The sequence below is a fragment of the Thunnus albacares genome, chromosome 12, assembly GCF_914725855.1.
Source record: "Thunnus albacares chromosome 12, fThuAlb1.1, whole genome shotgun sequence".
Taxonomy (NCBI): Eukaryota; Metazoa; Chordata; class Actinopteri; order Scombriformes; family Scombridae; genus Thunnus; species Thunnus albacares.
Window position 1 is genome coordinate 6241379 of NC_058117.1, and position 13667 is coordinate 6255045.

Genomic DNA, 13667 nt, shown 5'->3' on the forward strand with positions numbered 1-13667 from the left:
ATTGCTACTATTACACAGAGGGGGGCGGTAATGCAATATGAGCTGGATGCCTGCCGCCATTCAAGAAGAAGAAGAAGAAGAGGAAGGTCTCTGGCAGGACAGAAGGACCGTGTAGTGTCAGTCCACCGACCTGTCTGTTGTGTGTCACAAGCTGGCATTGCTTGATTCAGCGCTCTCTAGCTTGTCTTTCACCCTTTTGACAGCAGCCAAATGAACCAAACATTAACACTAGAGAACGACACCTGATATTCTCGCTTACAGAAATGGCAGACGATGAAATAGACTACAACATCGTGTTTCCAGATGCAGGGACGTCGGGTGAGCATCATTTCATTGTACTGTACATGGCTCAGTTAGCTTAGCGTACATGCTAATGTTGTCTTATAACGGTAGCGTGCAAATTACATTCTGCTAACTGCGTACTCAGTTTAGCTTAGTTTAGCTTAGCCGGCTGTGACAGCTCTGTTAACCTGCTCTTTTGTCGTCTGATTTGGTTTCAGAAAGATACTGGCAGGGGACAAAGGAGCCAGTTGTGATTCTGTTGGGCTGGGCTGGTTGCAAAGACAAACATCTCTCCAAGTACAGCTCCATCTACAATGAACAGGTTCAAACTAAATGACAAATCTCTCAAGCTACTCTGTATTTTCCCTTTAAAGATAGAGTCAGCGATTCTGGTGAAAAATTGTTCGATACACTTTTTGTCAAATTCAGCATTATCTCCTCAAGGTCTGCAAGCTGTCTGTTCTGTGTGTGCACTGGTGTTCATACACAGTCCTGGCTCTGTAAAGTGGAAACAAACAAATTGGCTCAGACAGCCATACAATACTATTCCAACCAATCAGCAGGTTGCATTCGTGCTCATTCACAAGACAGGGGAAGTCATCAGAGCATCTGTCGGTGTGAGGACATGACAGTCTCCCGTCTCCAGCACCTGTTGAATGTTGGGAGAGAGAGGACCTGGGCAATTCACATAGAAAGTGTTTTCTCACAGAACAGACACGCTTCAATCTCTCTATATAAAACAAGGAATCTCTGTTTGTCTGTATGTATGGAAGTTTGTCCTTCGCATATCTTGAGAACTGTTCATCCAATCTACTTCATACCTGGCGGGTGAATTGCTGGGGAAACGAGGAAGTGCAATGTCGATGTGTGAAGTTGTTTGGAGAAATATATAAAAATACCTCATAAATTGTTGCTTGCTACAACGATTTGCTTCTTCTTCTGCCTGTGAAGTTAACGAGCGGAAATACAGACAGCGCCACTTTGCCATTGCAACCCACATTGTGGTCGGAGGTGGTATTACACCTGTAGTGACAAGAACTACCATAGAGAATGAACTGAAAAAGTTTAGAAAGTAAAGCTCCGATTCTTCACATGCAGGAACTTTGTAAATATGTTCAAGACATAAAGCAGGATGTCTTAGGCACATTGTATGTGTTTTGAATTTTGGTTCAGTTGATTTCCGCTGTCATTCAGCCTGGTGAAGGCAGTTTGTCCGGCCGTTGTCCTCTCAGCTCCCCAGGAGCTGCAGCTGACAGACACAGAATCTCAGCACAGAGTAGCAGAATGAGACATCTGTCCTCCCTCCTGCTCTCTGCTGTAAACACTTGTAGCTGTTAGCGAGCAGTTGCTCTCATGTCTTCATGGGTCTTGGTGCTTGTTTTCAGCATAAACAAGTACAGAGTATAAATTGTACACACACTGCACTGTTCACAGCTATACAGCTAACTGCTCCAGTCGCTACAGCCTCACCGTCACACACACGCTCTCTCTTTCGACCACACAATCGCTACGCGCTGAGCTATTCCTTAAAGGAGCTGCGCTACTTATATAACACAGTTTAGAAAATATTTTAAAATACACAAAAAAATTCCCCTATGTTTGGCCCGGTGGCGGGTCAACTTAGGCCCGGCAGACCGCCAGGTTTGCAATCCACTGGCAGAAACCCTGACCAACCTTTCTCCAGAATGACTGACTCTACTTTAAACAGCAGTGTAGCACCATACAAGCTATGTAAATTACTCATATATCCACCTCTTTCATTCTTGCTTTCTTTCTTTGTTTTCTTCTCATACAGGGATGTGTCACCATCCGCTACACAGCTCCTTTGAAGACGGTCTTCATCTCAGAGTCGTTTGGCTATAAGGAGCTGAGCAGTACTGCCCTCAAGTTGCTGGAGATCCTCTACGACTATGAGGTGGAGAACAGTCCTATTTTCTTCCACATATTCAGTAATGGTGGCTTCATGCTGTACCGGTACATTGTGGAGCTCTTGCATAATGATAAACAGTTCAGTTCTTTGCGTGTGATCGGGGCTGTAGTGGACAGCGCCCCTGGTAGCGGGAATGTCCGTGGGGCCCTGCGTGCACTAACAGCCACCCTGGGGCCCAAAATCAGTCCACTTTTAAGGTATCTCCTGCTAGCACTTTTTGCGGTGACTGTTTTCCTGTTGCGAGTCGTGCTTTACCCGTTGACCAAGTACATCCACAAGAACCACTATGATGCTGTGCAGGAGAGGCCGCCCACCTGGCCTAATTTCTACCTGTACTCTGGAGCTGACCAGGTGATCAGGCACCGGGACATCGAGCTCTTCATGGAGACCCTGAAGCTGAAAGGCGTCCCAGTGGACAGTTACGATTTTGTCTCCACTGCCCATGTCAGCCATTTCCGGGAATTCCCTGAGCAGTACACTCTAAAGTGCCGCGATTTCCTGGTCGCTTGCATGAAGGACTCAGACGGGACAGAGATAAAGAAGAGATACCGGGTTCAGAATCAATGAAACTTTTGAAGATTGGTAAAAAAAAAAAAATCCGATGTAGTTTTTTCTCCTCGGAGGTCTATAAAATGGGGCCAGAAGTTTCGTCAGGATTGCAAGATTTTATGAGATCAAGATCTTGGCAATGTTTTTCCCATTCCAGTGCACATAATGAGTTGGTTCCACAGATGTGGTCTAGGTGCACTGTACTTAATCTATGTCTGGAAAACCAGCTACATGTAACACTGTAAACCCCAAAAGTGTGATGGTTAAAGGCCTAACTCTGTCTAATTTTTTGCAACAGTCATGTACCACCTGTATAAAAACAACACACACTGTTGCTATACACTGGATAATTTGGACTTAAGTCTTTTAGGATAACATAAATGGTATTTAATATTGCTGTTAAATGTGATGCATCGTAGGTTAGTTGTAGTGATTCTAAAACTGATGAGGCTGGATATTAAAAAATATCAAAACTGGTATCTAATATTTATGAAAATTTAAAATGTATTTATAGTTTTGATCTCACAATTTGTGACCACATGAGTTCTTGTAACGCAGGCAACTATCGTGTCCAAACATGAAGAACTTAAAACGATTAATCACAATAATAATAATCTTTCTTTGAACATAAAAAAAATCTAAAATTGTTGCCTTAAACAGGAAATGCCTTGTGATTTGTCTTTTTTTGGTCCATAAATGGTAGAATATCCAGCACTAATATGTGATACATGATTGATTTAGTCAAAGGAAAAAGGTGATTGACAATGAATGTTTATGTCCAGCACAACTATTGTGTTTTCTCTTAACTGATGTGCCTTCAATAAATCCGAATGCTCACAGAATACGTCAGCCTAATTATTTTCATGGATACTTGCTTTTGTTTTGCCACATAAGCGATGTCAAACTGATTTGAATGTCTCATCCCACATAATAGAAGAGAAACTTTTTTGGGGGGGAAAAGGAGCTATTTTCTCCAAAGAAAAATGAGTAGAGCATTGTTCCAGACTTAAGAAGCAAAGTGGTCAAACATCCATGAAGATTTTGGAGTCATTTAATGTTCAGTAAAAAGTGTAGTTGTCTGGTGAACTTAAACTGTTGCAGTAACATTGTCTTGGTTTGCAGATTATTTCTTAGTCAGTAATAGTAAGAAAAAAAACAGGAGTGTGTTTGACCTTTGTCCATGTGTTCTGTTGTGAACTCTCACTTGATTACACAACACAATGTGGCCGGACTTCCCATTAGTGATAGAACTTCTCAGTAAAACAAGGGATTGGTTATTGCTCAGTAGAGATCAGTTTGATGAACAAATATATGATGCAGTGGGATTCAGATGTGTGAAATTGGTTTGAGTCAAATGTGACAGATTGATGTATCAGAGATCTTCAGTCAGCCAAATATAGAACAACTAAGTATTGTGATAAAATGGCTTCTCAGCAAATTGAAATAAGTGCCAATTGTTTCCAAAGAAAGGGCAGTAACATGTTTCATTGTCCCTCATTTGTTACCACAGTGCCCCCTATTGGACCCTCATATAATTACTATGTAGCCACTCATTGACTCATTCAATGTTTGATGCAGCAACTTTTTATGAGTTGCTCTGAGTAAAGGTGTAATATATGCACCTTTTAAAAATAATTAATTACAGAATGATGTAATTATCATTGATATTTTTATTTTAAATTTGTCTAATATATTTAATTATAATGCTTAATAATTTTGTTTAAGGCTAAGTAATCTAAATCAATATTTTCTATTAGGAAAATGGCTTATATATAAAAGTTTAAGTTTATTTAATTTTCATTGGAACCATATCCATAAGAATACACTTATGGCAGAATGAGATATTGTTCCTCACAGTACCAGGTAATAACAATAATAATAATGATAATAATAAATAAAACATTACATCTCAAGTGTGTAGTGCTTAAATAGATTTTAAGTGCAGTAAAAGTGACTTTAGCCAGTTAAAAAGGTGCAAAAAACTGAGTAAAAATGCATTACACATGTATACTCATGCACCAATAAACACATATACACATACATGCTCACACACACACATATATATGTATTTCAAAGGACAGAACTCTTCATGCACAGCCAGTATTTTCAGTCACGTGCTGGTCGGTCGCAGGAACATATGAGGTAAAAATCACATTTTTTTTCACATATATGTATATATACACATAGATTCGTACACACATATATAAATTTACAACTACACACCTACTTATCATACCATAGCTACCTAATACGACTTTCAATATCAAAATACTTGTCATGATAACCAGCTTTACTGTAGATAATGAGCCCATAAACTGTGATTAGGTCACATGGTTATCAACTGCTGGCTATGGAAAGGTACGCAGTCTGCAAATATAAATTGATGTCTAAAATTAAAAAGGGAAAGTTTGTGAATCTTCTGCTTTCATTGTTCATCCACAGTGCTGCACTATGGACAGCGTGTCATCAAAAGACCTAAAGCATTTTTATCATTTTAATTTGAGAAAGTTCATGGCAACCGTTCCTTTTATTGATCATGAGTGCAAATTTCAGTTCACCTTCAATTGATCCCTTGACCTTGTTTCTTTGCTGAGGACCAGAGGGCCTCACTTTATTCAAGCAGTAAACGTCGTCACTAGAGGGCTCACTAAAGGGAAGACATCAAGAAAAGGTGTCTCTGTGATCTCATACCCAGAGGCAGAAAAAGAGACAGACATTTCCCCTCCACTCTCGTCCTCAGCCGTCAGGGACTGTTTGAAGAGCGTGGCTCTGAATTGGTCCAGCAGGGATGGTTGTTGAATGTCTACGACATGTCAGATTTGACATTTGGAAGAGCGAGTGGTTGGCATTTGTCTCTGCACCAGGCATGGTCCTGGCACTTCATGTATCATGTAGAGCTGCTTGGAGGAAAGGGAGAAAGAGGAAAGTTTACATATCGGCACAGACAGATGAACATCGCTTACTGGAGTGCACATGAGATGGGTTGCTCTGATCCTGCTGGTGGTCTCCTTCACTGCTTCAACAACTTGGGAGGTTTTCAGTAGTGGTGCAGGTACTCTGAGTCAATGTGCTACACAAACACTGTTATCTTTCATCTTCATTTTTATACATCAAGGAAACATCATCAAGATTAGAAATGAGAAAGTTGCATGAATCATGCTACTAAGGTAAAAAATAGAGACAGATAGCAAAGTGCTCATTATTCAGAATGGCCCCTTTATTATATACATATTATTATACATATATGTTAGATTATTATGTAAACAGGATTTTAATGTTTTAGTTGGTTGGGGTAGGCATCATTTTCAAATTCAAATTTGCTTTATTGGCATGACCATAATAAAGGACGATACAAGCATTTTGTACAAGGTTTACAGTGTAAGCATGTGTAATTTAGAATATAAAACAATAAATGGTTTGCATATTACTACACTATACAACACTAAATACTGTATTATACAATACTAGACAACACTACACTACATAGGCTACAACTACATTACTATTGCAATGAAAGAAAAATAAAACATTGGAAATAAATCATAATAAATATGTGAACTAATATTCTACTGTTCTGTAGTGTAATTAAAACACTGAATATATGTTATCAGCTAATCATCTGTTTCATATTTGAAATCAGAGTCTACAAAGTAAATGTAGTGGTATAAGTAGGAAGGAAGCAAAACAAAATATGCTCTTTTGTTTTGCTATTGAGGTTCACACTAGATAGTTGACCTTTATTTACTTGATTACAATAATTCTTACTTATAATTAATGTAATGTTGGTGTATAAGGTGGTCAGCGGCTCACTGACAAGGAGTTTAAAATGATTCTGAACCCACATTCCAAGAATATGATTCACTATAAAATACCATCATATCATATGTGCAATAATTAAAAGAAATATCACACCATCCATAAGGCAAATATACAAATACTGTATTTGAATGGCATTCAAATCCTACAGTAACACTAATATCCCTGAAGAGGGCAGCATTGACTCACAGTTCCCATCATGCAACATCTCACTGAGGCCTCAACCGAGCATCAAGCCAACTCTACGATCAGGCAGTGGATGTTTTATTCGGGTTCCTAAGGGACAAAGACTGTGCAACACAACCTTTGGAAGCTATTTCTGTGCATGTTTGCACAGCTTTGTATTGGGCAAAAAAGGAAAATTTTGGTTTATTTATTTGTGTACCAAGAAATAACTCCTTCAAGTTAAAAATGTTGGTTATACAACTGAACAGTATATAAATGCTTTGGTATTGTGCATTTTAAAAGGGCTCTGAAATTCTTTTTTTTTTTTTACTACAAAATGTCCTCTATTTTAGGAAGCTTTTCAGTTGGGGCTGGGAGATAGAGGCAAGAAAAGAGAGGAGCAGGGAATGGATGGATAGGAAGAAAACGTCATAACTCCCCCTGTTCAGGAACGCAGTGAAAGACGAAATTACCCCATGGAAGTTAATGAAGTCTCACAAGTTGATGAGGGGAAAATTGCGGCGAAGAGGGGTCAGCGCTTTCTCTTTAGCCTTTCCCTCTTCCGCGGAAAATGGCTGCGGTCAAGATCCATACTTTTAGAGGACGCTGAGCACTTCAACGCAGAGATGGAGTGAGAGAGATGGAGGGGGAGAGCACCAAGATTAATGGTATTAAGTGGTAGCACTTGGCAATACGGTAACATATCGTCCATGTTCTCTATTCCATGCTGATAGTTTCATAGACCTTGGCTTTACACATTGACTTTTAGCTGTGATTTACAGGATTCAAATAATCCGGGTGGCTTTTCATCATCGCAGGACCTGCGAGCATCTTCGGGCTACAGAGTAATGCCAGTGCCGGTCGTATCGGAAAATGCAATCAGCACCTTAAAACAGACTGACACTTCCCTTCCGCACTTTGGATTGCTGGTTATCATGCAAAGCCTTACATTACAAACGGCAAAAGCTGAACTTTCTTTCAGAAATCTGCAACGATTTCTCCTGCACGCATTGGTTTAATGTCACTCCAAATCTGAGAGAAATGTTTATATTTATGTACATGTTGACATTTTGGATGCTGCCCTGTGAACCCTCTTTCTAGATCATTGGATGGGGATGTGCAGGATTTTATCTGACAGGCACATGCACAGAGATACACACAGTATCAGATAGGATCTAATGGCAAATCTCTGTCCCTTCCTCTCTAGTTATTTTCAGTGATTTTGTATAAAGTTTGACATTTTGATTTTAAGTCTGACATACTGTGATGTTCTGGCCAATGATAACAATGATTTTTTTCTGAATTTCCTCTACACACTGGTCTCCAATAATGTAATAAGAAAGTATGGTATATACAGTAATGGGAGTTAGATAGATGGTAAATCTACTTTTTATTTCACTACTGCATCCCTCTTCTTAATCTTTAGTCCTTACACACACACACACACACTCAAGCCCAGGTGTGTCATGCTGTCTTTTCCAGGCAACACACACGGCGTTGAAACCTCGCCTTTCTCTCCCGCTCCACGGGACCGGCCTTGTGATCAAGTTGAGCGGGGAGCCAACGAGAAGTCACTCAAGTCACCCTCTCTTCCCCTAATGAGCAAAGTGTCCCGTGGAAGCCAAGTACAAGACAGCATGGGAGCTCCCCCCCCAAACACACACACACACACAAAAAGGGATACTGCAAATGCATCACGAGTGCACACAAACATACACACACACCCTTCAGTAAGTTGAGATCCAGAGGATCAGGACCAAAGTCCTGTCCGCCTTTGAGTAACTTTAAAAGGTCTCCTGGTGTTTTGGATTGAAGAATGAAGAGGAAAATTGATGTGCGTGTCTGTGCATGTGTGTGTGTTGTTTGAGAAGGGAATCGGCTTGTTGGACCAGACAGGGAGCCGTCATCAAAATCTCCCCTGGTCTATCTCAGCCCCTCAGCCCTCTACTTAAGACCAAAAGAGGTAAAAAAGACGACGGAATGTTAGATAAAGAAAAAAGAGAGAGAGACATAGAGGGAGAGGAAGATGGAGAGTGAGAGGAACAGCAGTGTAGAAACCCCTCAGCGTGTGTGCAGCCTCTCTCCCATCGTGCGGTGCAGCAGGCTGCCTTGCTCAGCCTATTCAAAGCGAGTGTGTGTTAGTGGCGGAGTATGTGTGTTTCTTCACAGATGTCCTTGAACAGAACCCCCTCAGCTCTGCGGATCCCTGCTGCCACCAGAGAACATTTGACAAGCAGCAGGCTCTTGTTAGAGCGTTGTCAAATTAAAGGTGTGTGTGTTGGTCTGAGAAAGTGTGTGTGTGTGTGTGTGTGTGTGTGTGTGTGTGTGTGTGTGTGTGTGTGTGTGTGTGTTTCAGAGGCTCTATTCAGAGCCCTGTCAAATTAAAACTACCAAACAAACTGTGCATGTCACACAGACAGGCCAAGTCCCGTGTATGATGGCAGTGGTAGGCCTAGGGCTGCTTTGTCTGTGTTTGTTTGTGGGTGAATATCTATGTGTGCGTGTATGTGTGTGTGCGTGCTTGTGTGTGAGAGAAAGAGAGACTTTGTGGCATTTTGTGGATTTTTTTTTTACATGCATCTTTCACGTGTTTGCAATAAACAAATACACACACACACACATTGTTGTGACAGAAGAATCTAATGAGGTGTGTCCAAAAGTAAAATATAAAGCAAGTGTCTCAGATACACACATTCAACCTCAGCATACTGAATACTTTTATCTCCATTCAGATTATTTTACATGATTATACTAACTCTCAGTTTTGAAATCCAGCAATTTGAGAACACACGCTATCAAAATATGAGTTAATTTCCCCCAATATTATTCTAAACAAGAACCTTATATTCTAGCAATCATTGTCTCTTCACTCCAGTGAATCAACTGAGAAAATTAATATATAATGAGCATGAGATAATAAATAGTAAAAACAAAGAAAGGTCTCCTGCTCTCCTGCAGGTAATGTGGACAGACGCATGTCAGTACAGGCAACCATTATGTCAGGACTCTGCATCATTTACAGGACATCCAACTGCGTGTGTATGTGTGGGTATGACTTAAGGCACTTTTAGGGACACACACCAGACTTTAGACCGGTTGACTGGGGATGGCTTGTGCAGTTGGAGACTAAAGCCATGTCCCCAGTTGGTAAAACGCTGATTTCTGGGACAGTGGTTAAGGTTAAGGTAAGGATTAGGTTTAAGCAAGTAGTGGTTATGGTTAGGGTTAGGGTAAGTCTTCAGGAAATTAATGTAAGTCTATATAAATTGTAATTGGGGAAGTGTGAGGGGAGCAGGCAACATGATGGCTGGAAGCTCCCAGTCAAGAACCAACACAAAAGTGGTGAATACTTGATTCTGTCACTAAACTTTTGGACAGAGGCAGGAAAGTTGTTTGGTAACAGCATTCAGATCTGAGCAACCCAACTTAGGATCCACTCTGCTCATCCTGAACTGGGAGGGTTCTGGAAAAGGTGCCTAAAAGTAGTCTACTTCATCCCATCCTGTCTGGAAAGCCTCATCCAGAGGGATCACCATCATGCATTTGAAAAACATAAAGAAGTAAACTATGAAAATTGGAACTTGGAATATATGGACTCTGATGGATAACCCAAACTCAGACTTAAAAGAGAGGAGAACTGTCTTTGTTGCCCAGGAAAATTCAACTTTGCCATCATTGCTCTGAGTGAGACCCACAGAGCTGGAGAAGGGCAACTAAAGGAAGAGCAAGGTCAATACACCTTCAGAAGCTGACAGAGCAAGCACTGGGAATTAACAAATGCCTCATGACTTTGAGACATCAACCATGTACAAAAGTTTCAACAAAATCTTCAAGAACAAGTGCTTCAACAAATCCCACTATCCATAGAATAACACTGGAATCAACTGAAGAATGCTATCATCACCTCCTTCAAGGAAACAATTGGTTTAAGACAAAAAAAAACATCAGAATTGGTCTGACGATGACAAACAACTCCAACAACTCACTGACAAAAAGAGAAAAGCTTTCATCACTTTACAAAAAGACCAACAATTAACTACCAGAAGGAGAGGCTATCAGGAATGCAAGGCCACAGTCCAGAAGACCATCCAAAACCTGAAAAACCAACGGTGGAGGGAGAAAGCTCAGGAAATCCAACAACTAGTAGATAACAATGACACTCAAGGCTTTTTCAATGCAACTAAAGCCATTTTGTTCCATCCACTCAGAGTCAAGCCCCTCTAAAAAGCAAAGATGGTTCACAAAATTGTCTACAGAACAGATGGCAGACGTTTCAATCTTGCCAGTTTCAAGTCCAAAACCAAGACATCTATGAGTTCCCTCATCAAGTTCCAATACGCAGATGGCAACAGTATTACAGCTCTCTTAGAAAACCATTTACAACAAATCCTGTCTGCCTTCAACTGTGCATACACAGAACTTGGACTTACCATCAACTCTAAAAAGACTCAGTCATCCACCAACCATCAAAAACTGAGACAGATAGAACCATCAATTCAACTTGATGAAAGAACCCTGGAAAACATGGACCACTTTTCATAACTTGGAAATCACCTGTCCACCAATGTCGACCTTGATGACAAGATCCAACATTGTCTTAAATGCATTGGAACAGCTTTTGGATCTTTTGGTCTCCGAGTAAGAGTCTTTCATGATAGTGACATCCAAACAGACAACAAACTGTTACTGTTACTGTTACACACACACACACACACACACACAAAGCAGTGGTGATCCCAATGTCCAGGTTCCTGTATCAGAAACCTGGACAACATACCGACGACATCTGAAGGCACTTGAAAAGTTCCATCAATGCTGTGTTTGAAACATCTCAAATATCAGCAGGGAAGACAAAAGAACCAATGTCAGCAGGCTGAATGAAGCAAAAATAACAAGCATTGAAACCTTTATCATCAAGAACCAATTAAGTTGGAGTGGTCATCTTGTTTGGATGAAAGGCGAACGTCTGCTGAAACAAATCTTCTACTCTCAGCTTAAAAGAGGCAAATGTAAAAGAGGCAGACAACAGACAAGATTCAAAGACGTCTTAAAAGCCAACATGAAGAAATGTAACATGGACATCAACAACTGGTAAACCAATGCCAAGGTCAGGAAATTCTGGTGAACCATCATCCAAGAAGGAACAGCAACTTTCAAAGCCACACAAAATTTTTTTTTTGTTTTTTTTAGACTTGCCTCCAATCTTTATCATTTTTCTTATGATTTACTGTTTAATTTGAATATTTCTTGCCTTTAAAAAAGTATTCAAATAAAACGAGGGGAAAAAAATCACTCTTTAGTGGAACTGATTACAAGTGACATAGGTAGTGCCAAAGTCAGTTTTCAAGTATCCTATAAACATTTCAAATACATCGCAAGTACACATTAACACAGGCAGATATAGACAAAAGTCAACTTTGGAAAACTCAGAAAAAAATGGGCAGAATAACAGGGAGACTACACAGGTCACATCTCGACAAAAGCAATTAGCCTAGCTTAACTTAAATATGGGGAACAGCTAGCCTAGCCTGGCCAAGAAAATGTTCCAGGATGTAATTCCCCAATAAAACAACAACTTGTCATTTTTACATTTCGTTTTTTGTATTAAACAAATAACATTTGAATAAGTAGAAAACAGTGCCAACTAACTGTTTCCTCCTGCTGCAGCCCTTGTGCTAACTGTCTACTGACTCTCGCTTCATATATAATGGAGAAACATGAGAGTGGTCTGATCTTTTTATATATCACATGGCAAAAAAGTGAATGAGCATATTTTCCAAAACATCAAAATATTCCTTTAAGGGTCATAAAACAAAAATAGGTTTTAGGGTGAAAACCTAGTTTATTTAACCTAGTTTAAATTAGTTTACAGTTAAAGCTAGGTATAATGATGAGAGTTGAATTTAAGAAAAGGAATACCAATCTAAAATATATTACTAGTAGCCTATACTGTGTGTGTGTGTGTATTTGTTTCCAGAGTCTGTGCATATTGTAGTGTCCGTACACTACAAAGGCTGTGTTAGTGCTTTAACTTTGCCTCCATTAGCAAAATGTTATGATTTATGCAGTTGCTGGCAGACTAATATCTTTAGAAGTTTTTTTTTTCCTTTATCTTGTAGCTGGGAAGCCGATTCATCTTAAAGAGTGATGAGGGGAGGTTGCTCTCTATGCAAAACGCATTAAAGCTAAATGAGGAGTCTATTACTCAAATCTGGCTGATAATCCGTTAGCTAAAGACCCCTGGCCGCTAACTAAGCAGATTAAGATATGTCACTGCCACCGCGACCAGGATGACAATGGTACACTTCTTATGTACTCAGACACACATTCACTCTCTCTCTCTCTCTCTATCTCTCTCTCTCTCTCTCTCTCTCTCTCTCTCACACACACACACACACACACAGGCACTTTGCTGAGTATATTGTATACACCCACACCTCCGCCTGACTTTCTTTGAATGTACACACAAATGTGTGTACACATATGAACACATACTTGTATTGGTTAGTTAATCCTATACTTTATCACACACACACATACACACACACACACAGGTAAACACATCTTCCGCACCCCCACCACTTATCTACATACAGTGTCTCCTTGCCAGCTAACTTCATAGAATTAATTATCTCCTCTCCGCCCACTCTGTTGTCCTGGCTGTTGTGTGTGTGTGTGTGTGTGTGTGTGTGTGTGTGTGTGTGTGTGTGTGTGTATGAGAGGAATGCACAGGGGACTCATGAAGATGCCGTGTTTGTATGAACATGGACAATTCATCATGGCTTGATTAACATACAAGATTTTATCTTCCTTTCTCCCTCTCTCTCTCTCTCTGTGCTTTGGTCCTGTGGTGATAATTACAAATAATTTATTCCTACTGGTTAATTAACCAATATTCTTTGCACAGAGCTCTGAAAATACTGGA

The 13667-nt window shown here is 40.1% G+C and overlaps 1 protein-coding gene across 1 annotated transcript; it reads left to right on the top strand.

The window, feature by feature from the left end:
• The first annotated feature begins 57 nt into the window (after positions 1-57).
• Positions 58-3603, top strand: tmem53 (transmembrane protein 53). Its single transcript, XM_044368328.1, has 3 exons — positions 58-318; positions 501-604; positions 2078-3603. Exons 1-3 carry the CDS (start codon positions 264-266, stop codon positions 2777-2779), a joined length of 861 nt encoding a protein of 286 aa, XP_044224263.1. The 5' UTR covers positions 58-263; the 3' UTR covers positions 2780-3603.
• The last annotated feature ends 10064 nt before the right edge of the window (positions 3604-13667 follow it).

Excerpts from the sequence above, each read along its gene's own strand:
- tmem53 (XM_044368328.1), top strand. The coding sequence starts at position 264 with ATGGCAGACGATGAAATAGACTACAACATCGTGTTTCCAGATGCAGGG. Across the intron at positions 319-500 it reads TCCAGATGCAGGGACGTCGG|AAAGATACTGGCAGGGGACA; the intron begins GTGAGCATCATT and ends ATTTGGTTTCAG. Across the intron at positions 605-2,077 it reads GCTCCATCTACAATGAACAG|GGATGTGTCACCATCCGCTA; the intron begins GTTCAAACTAAA and ends CTTCTCATACAG.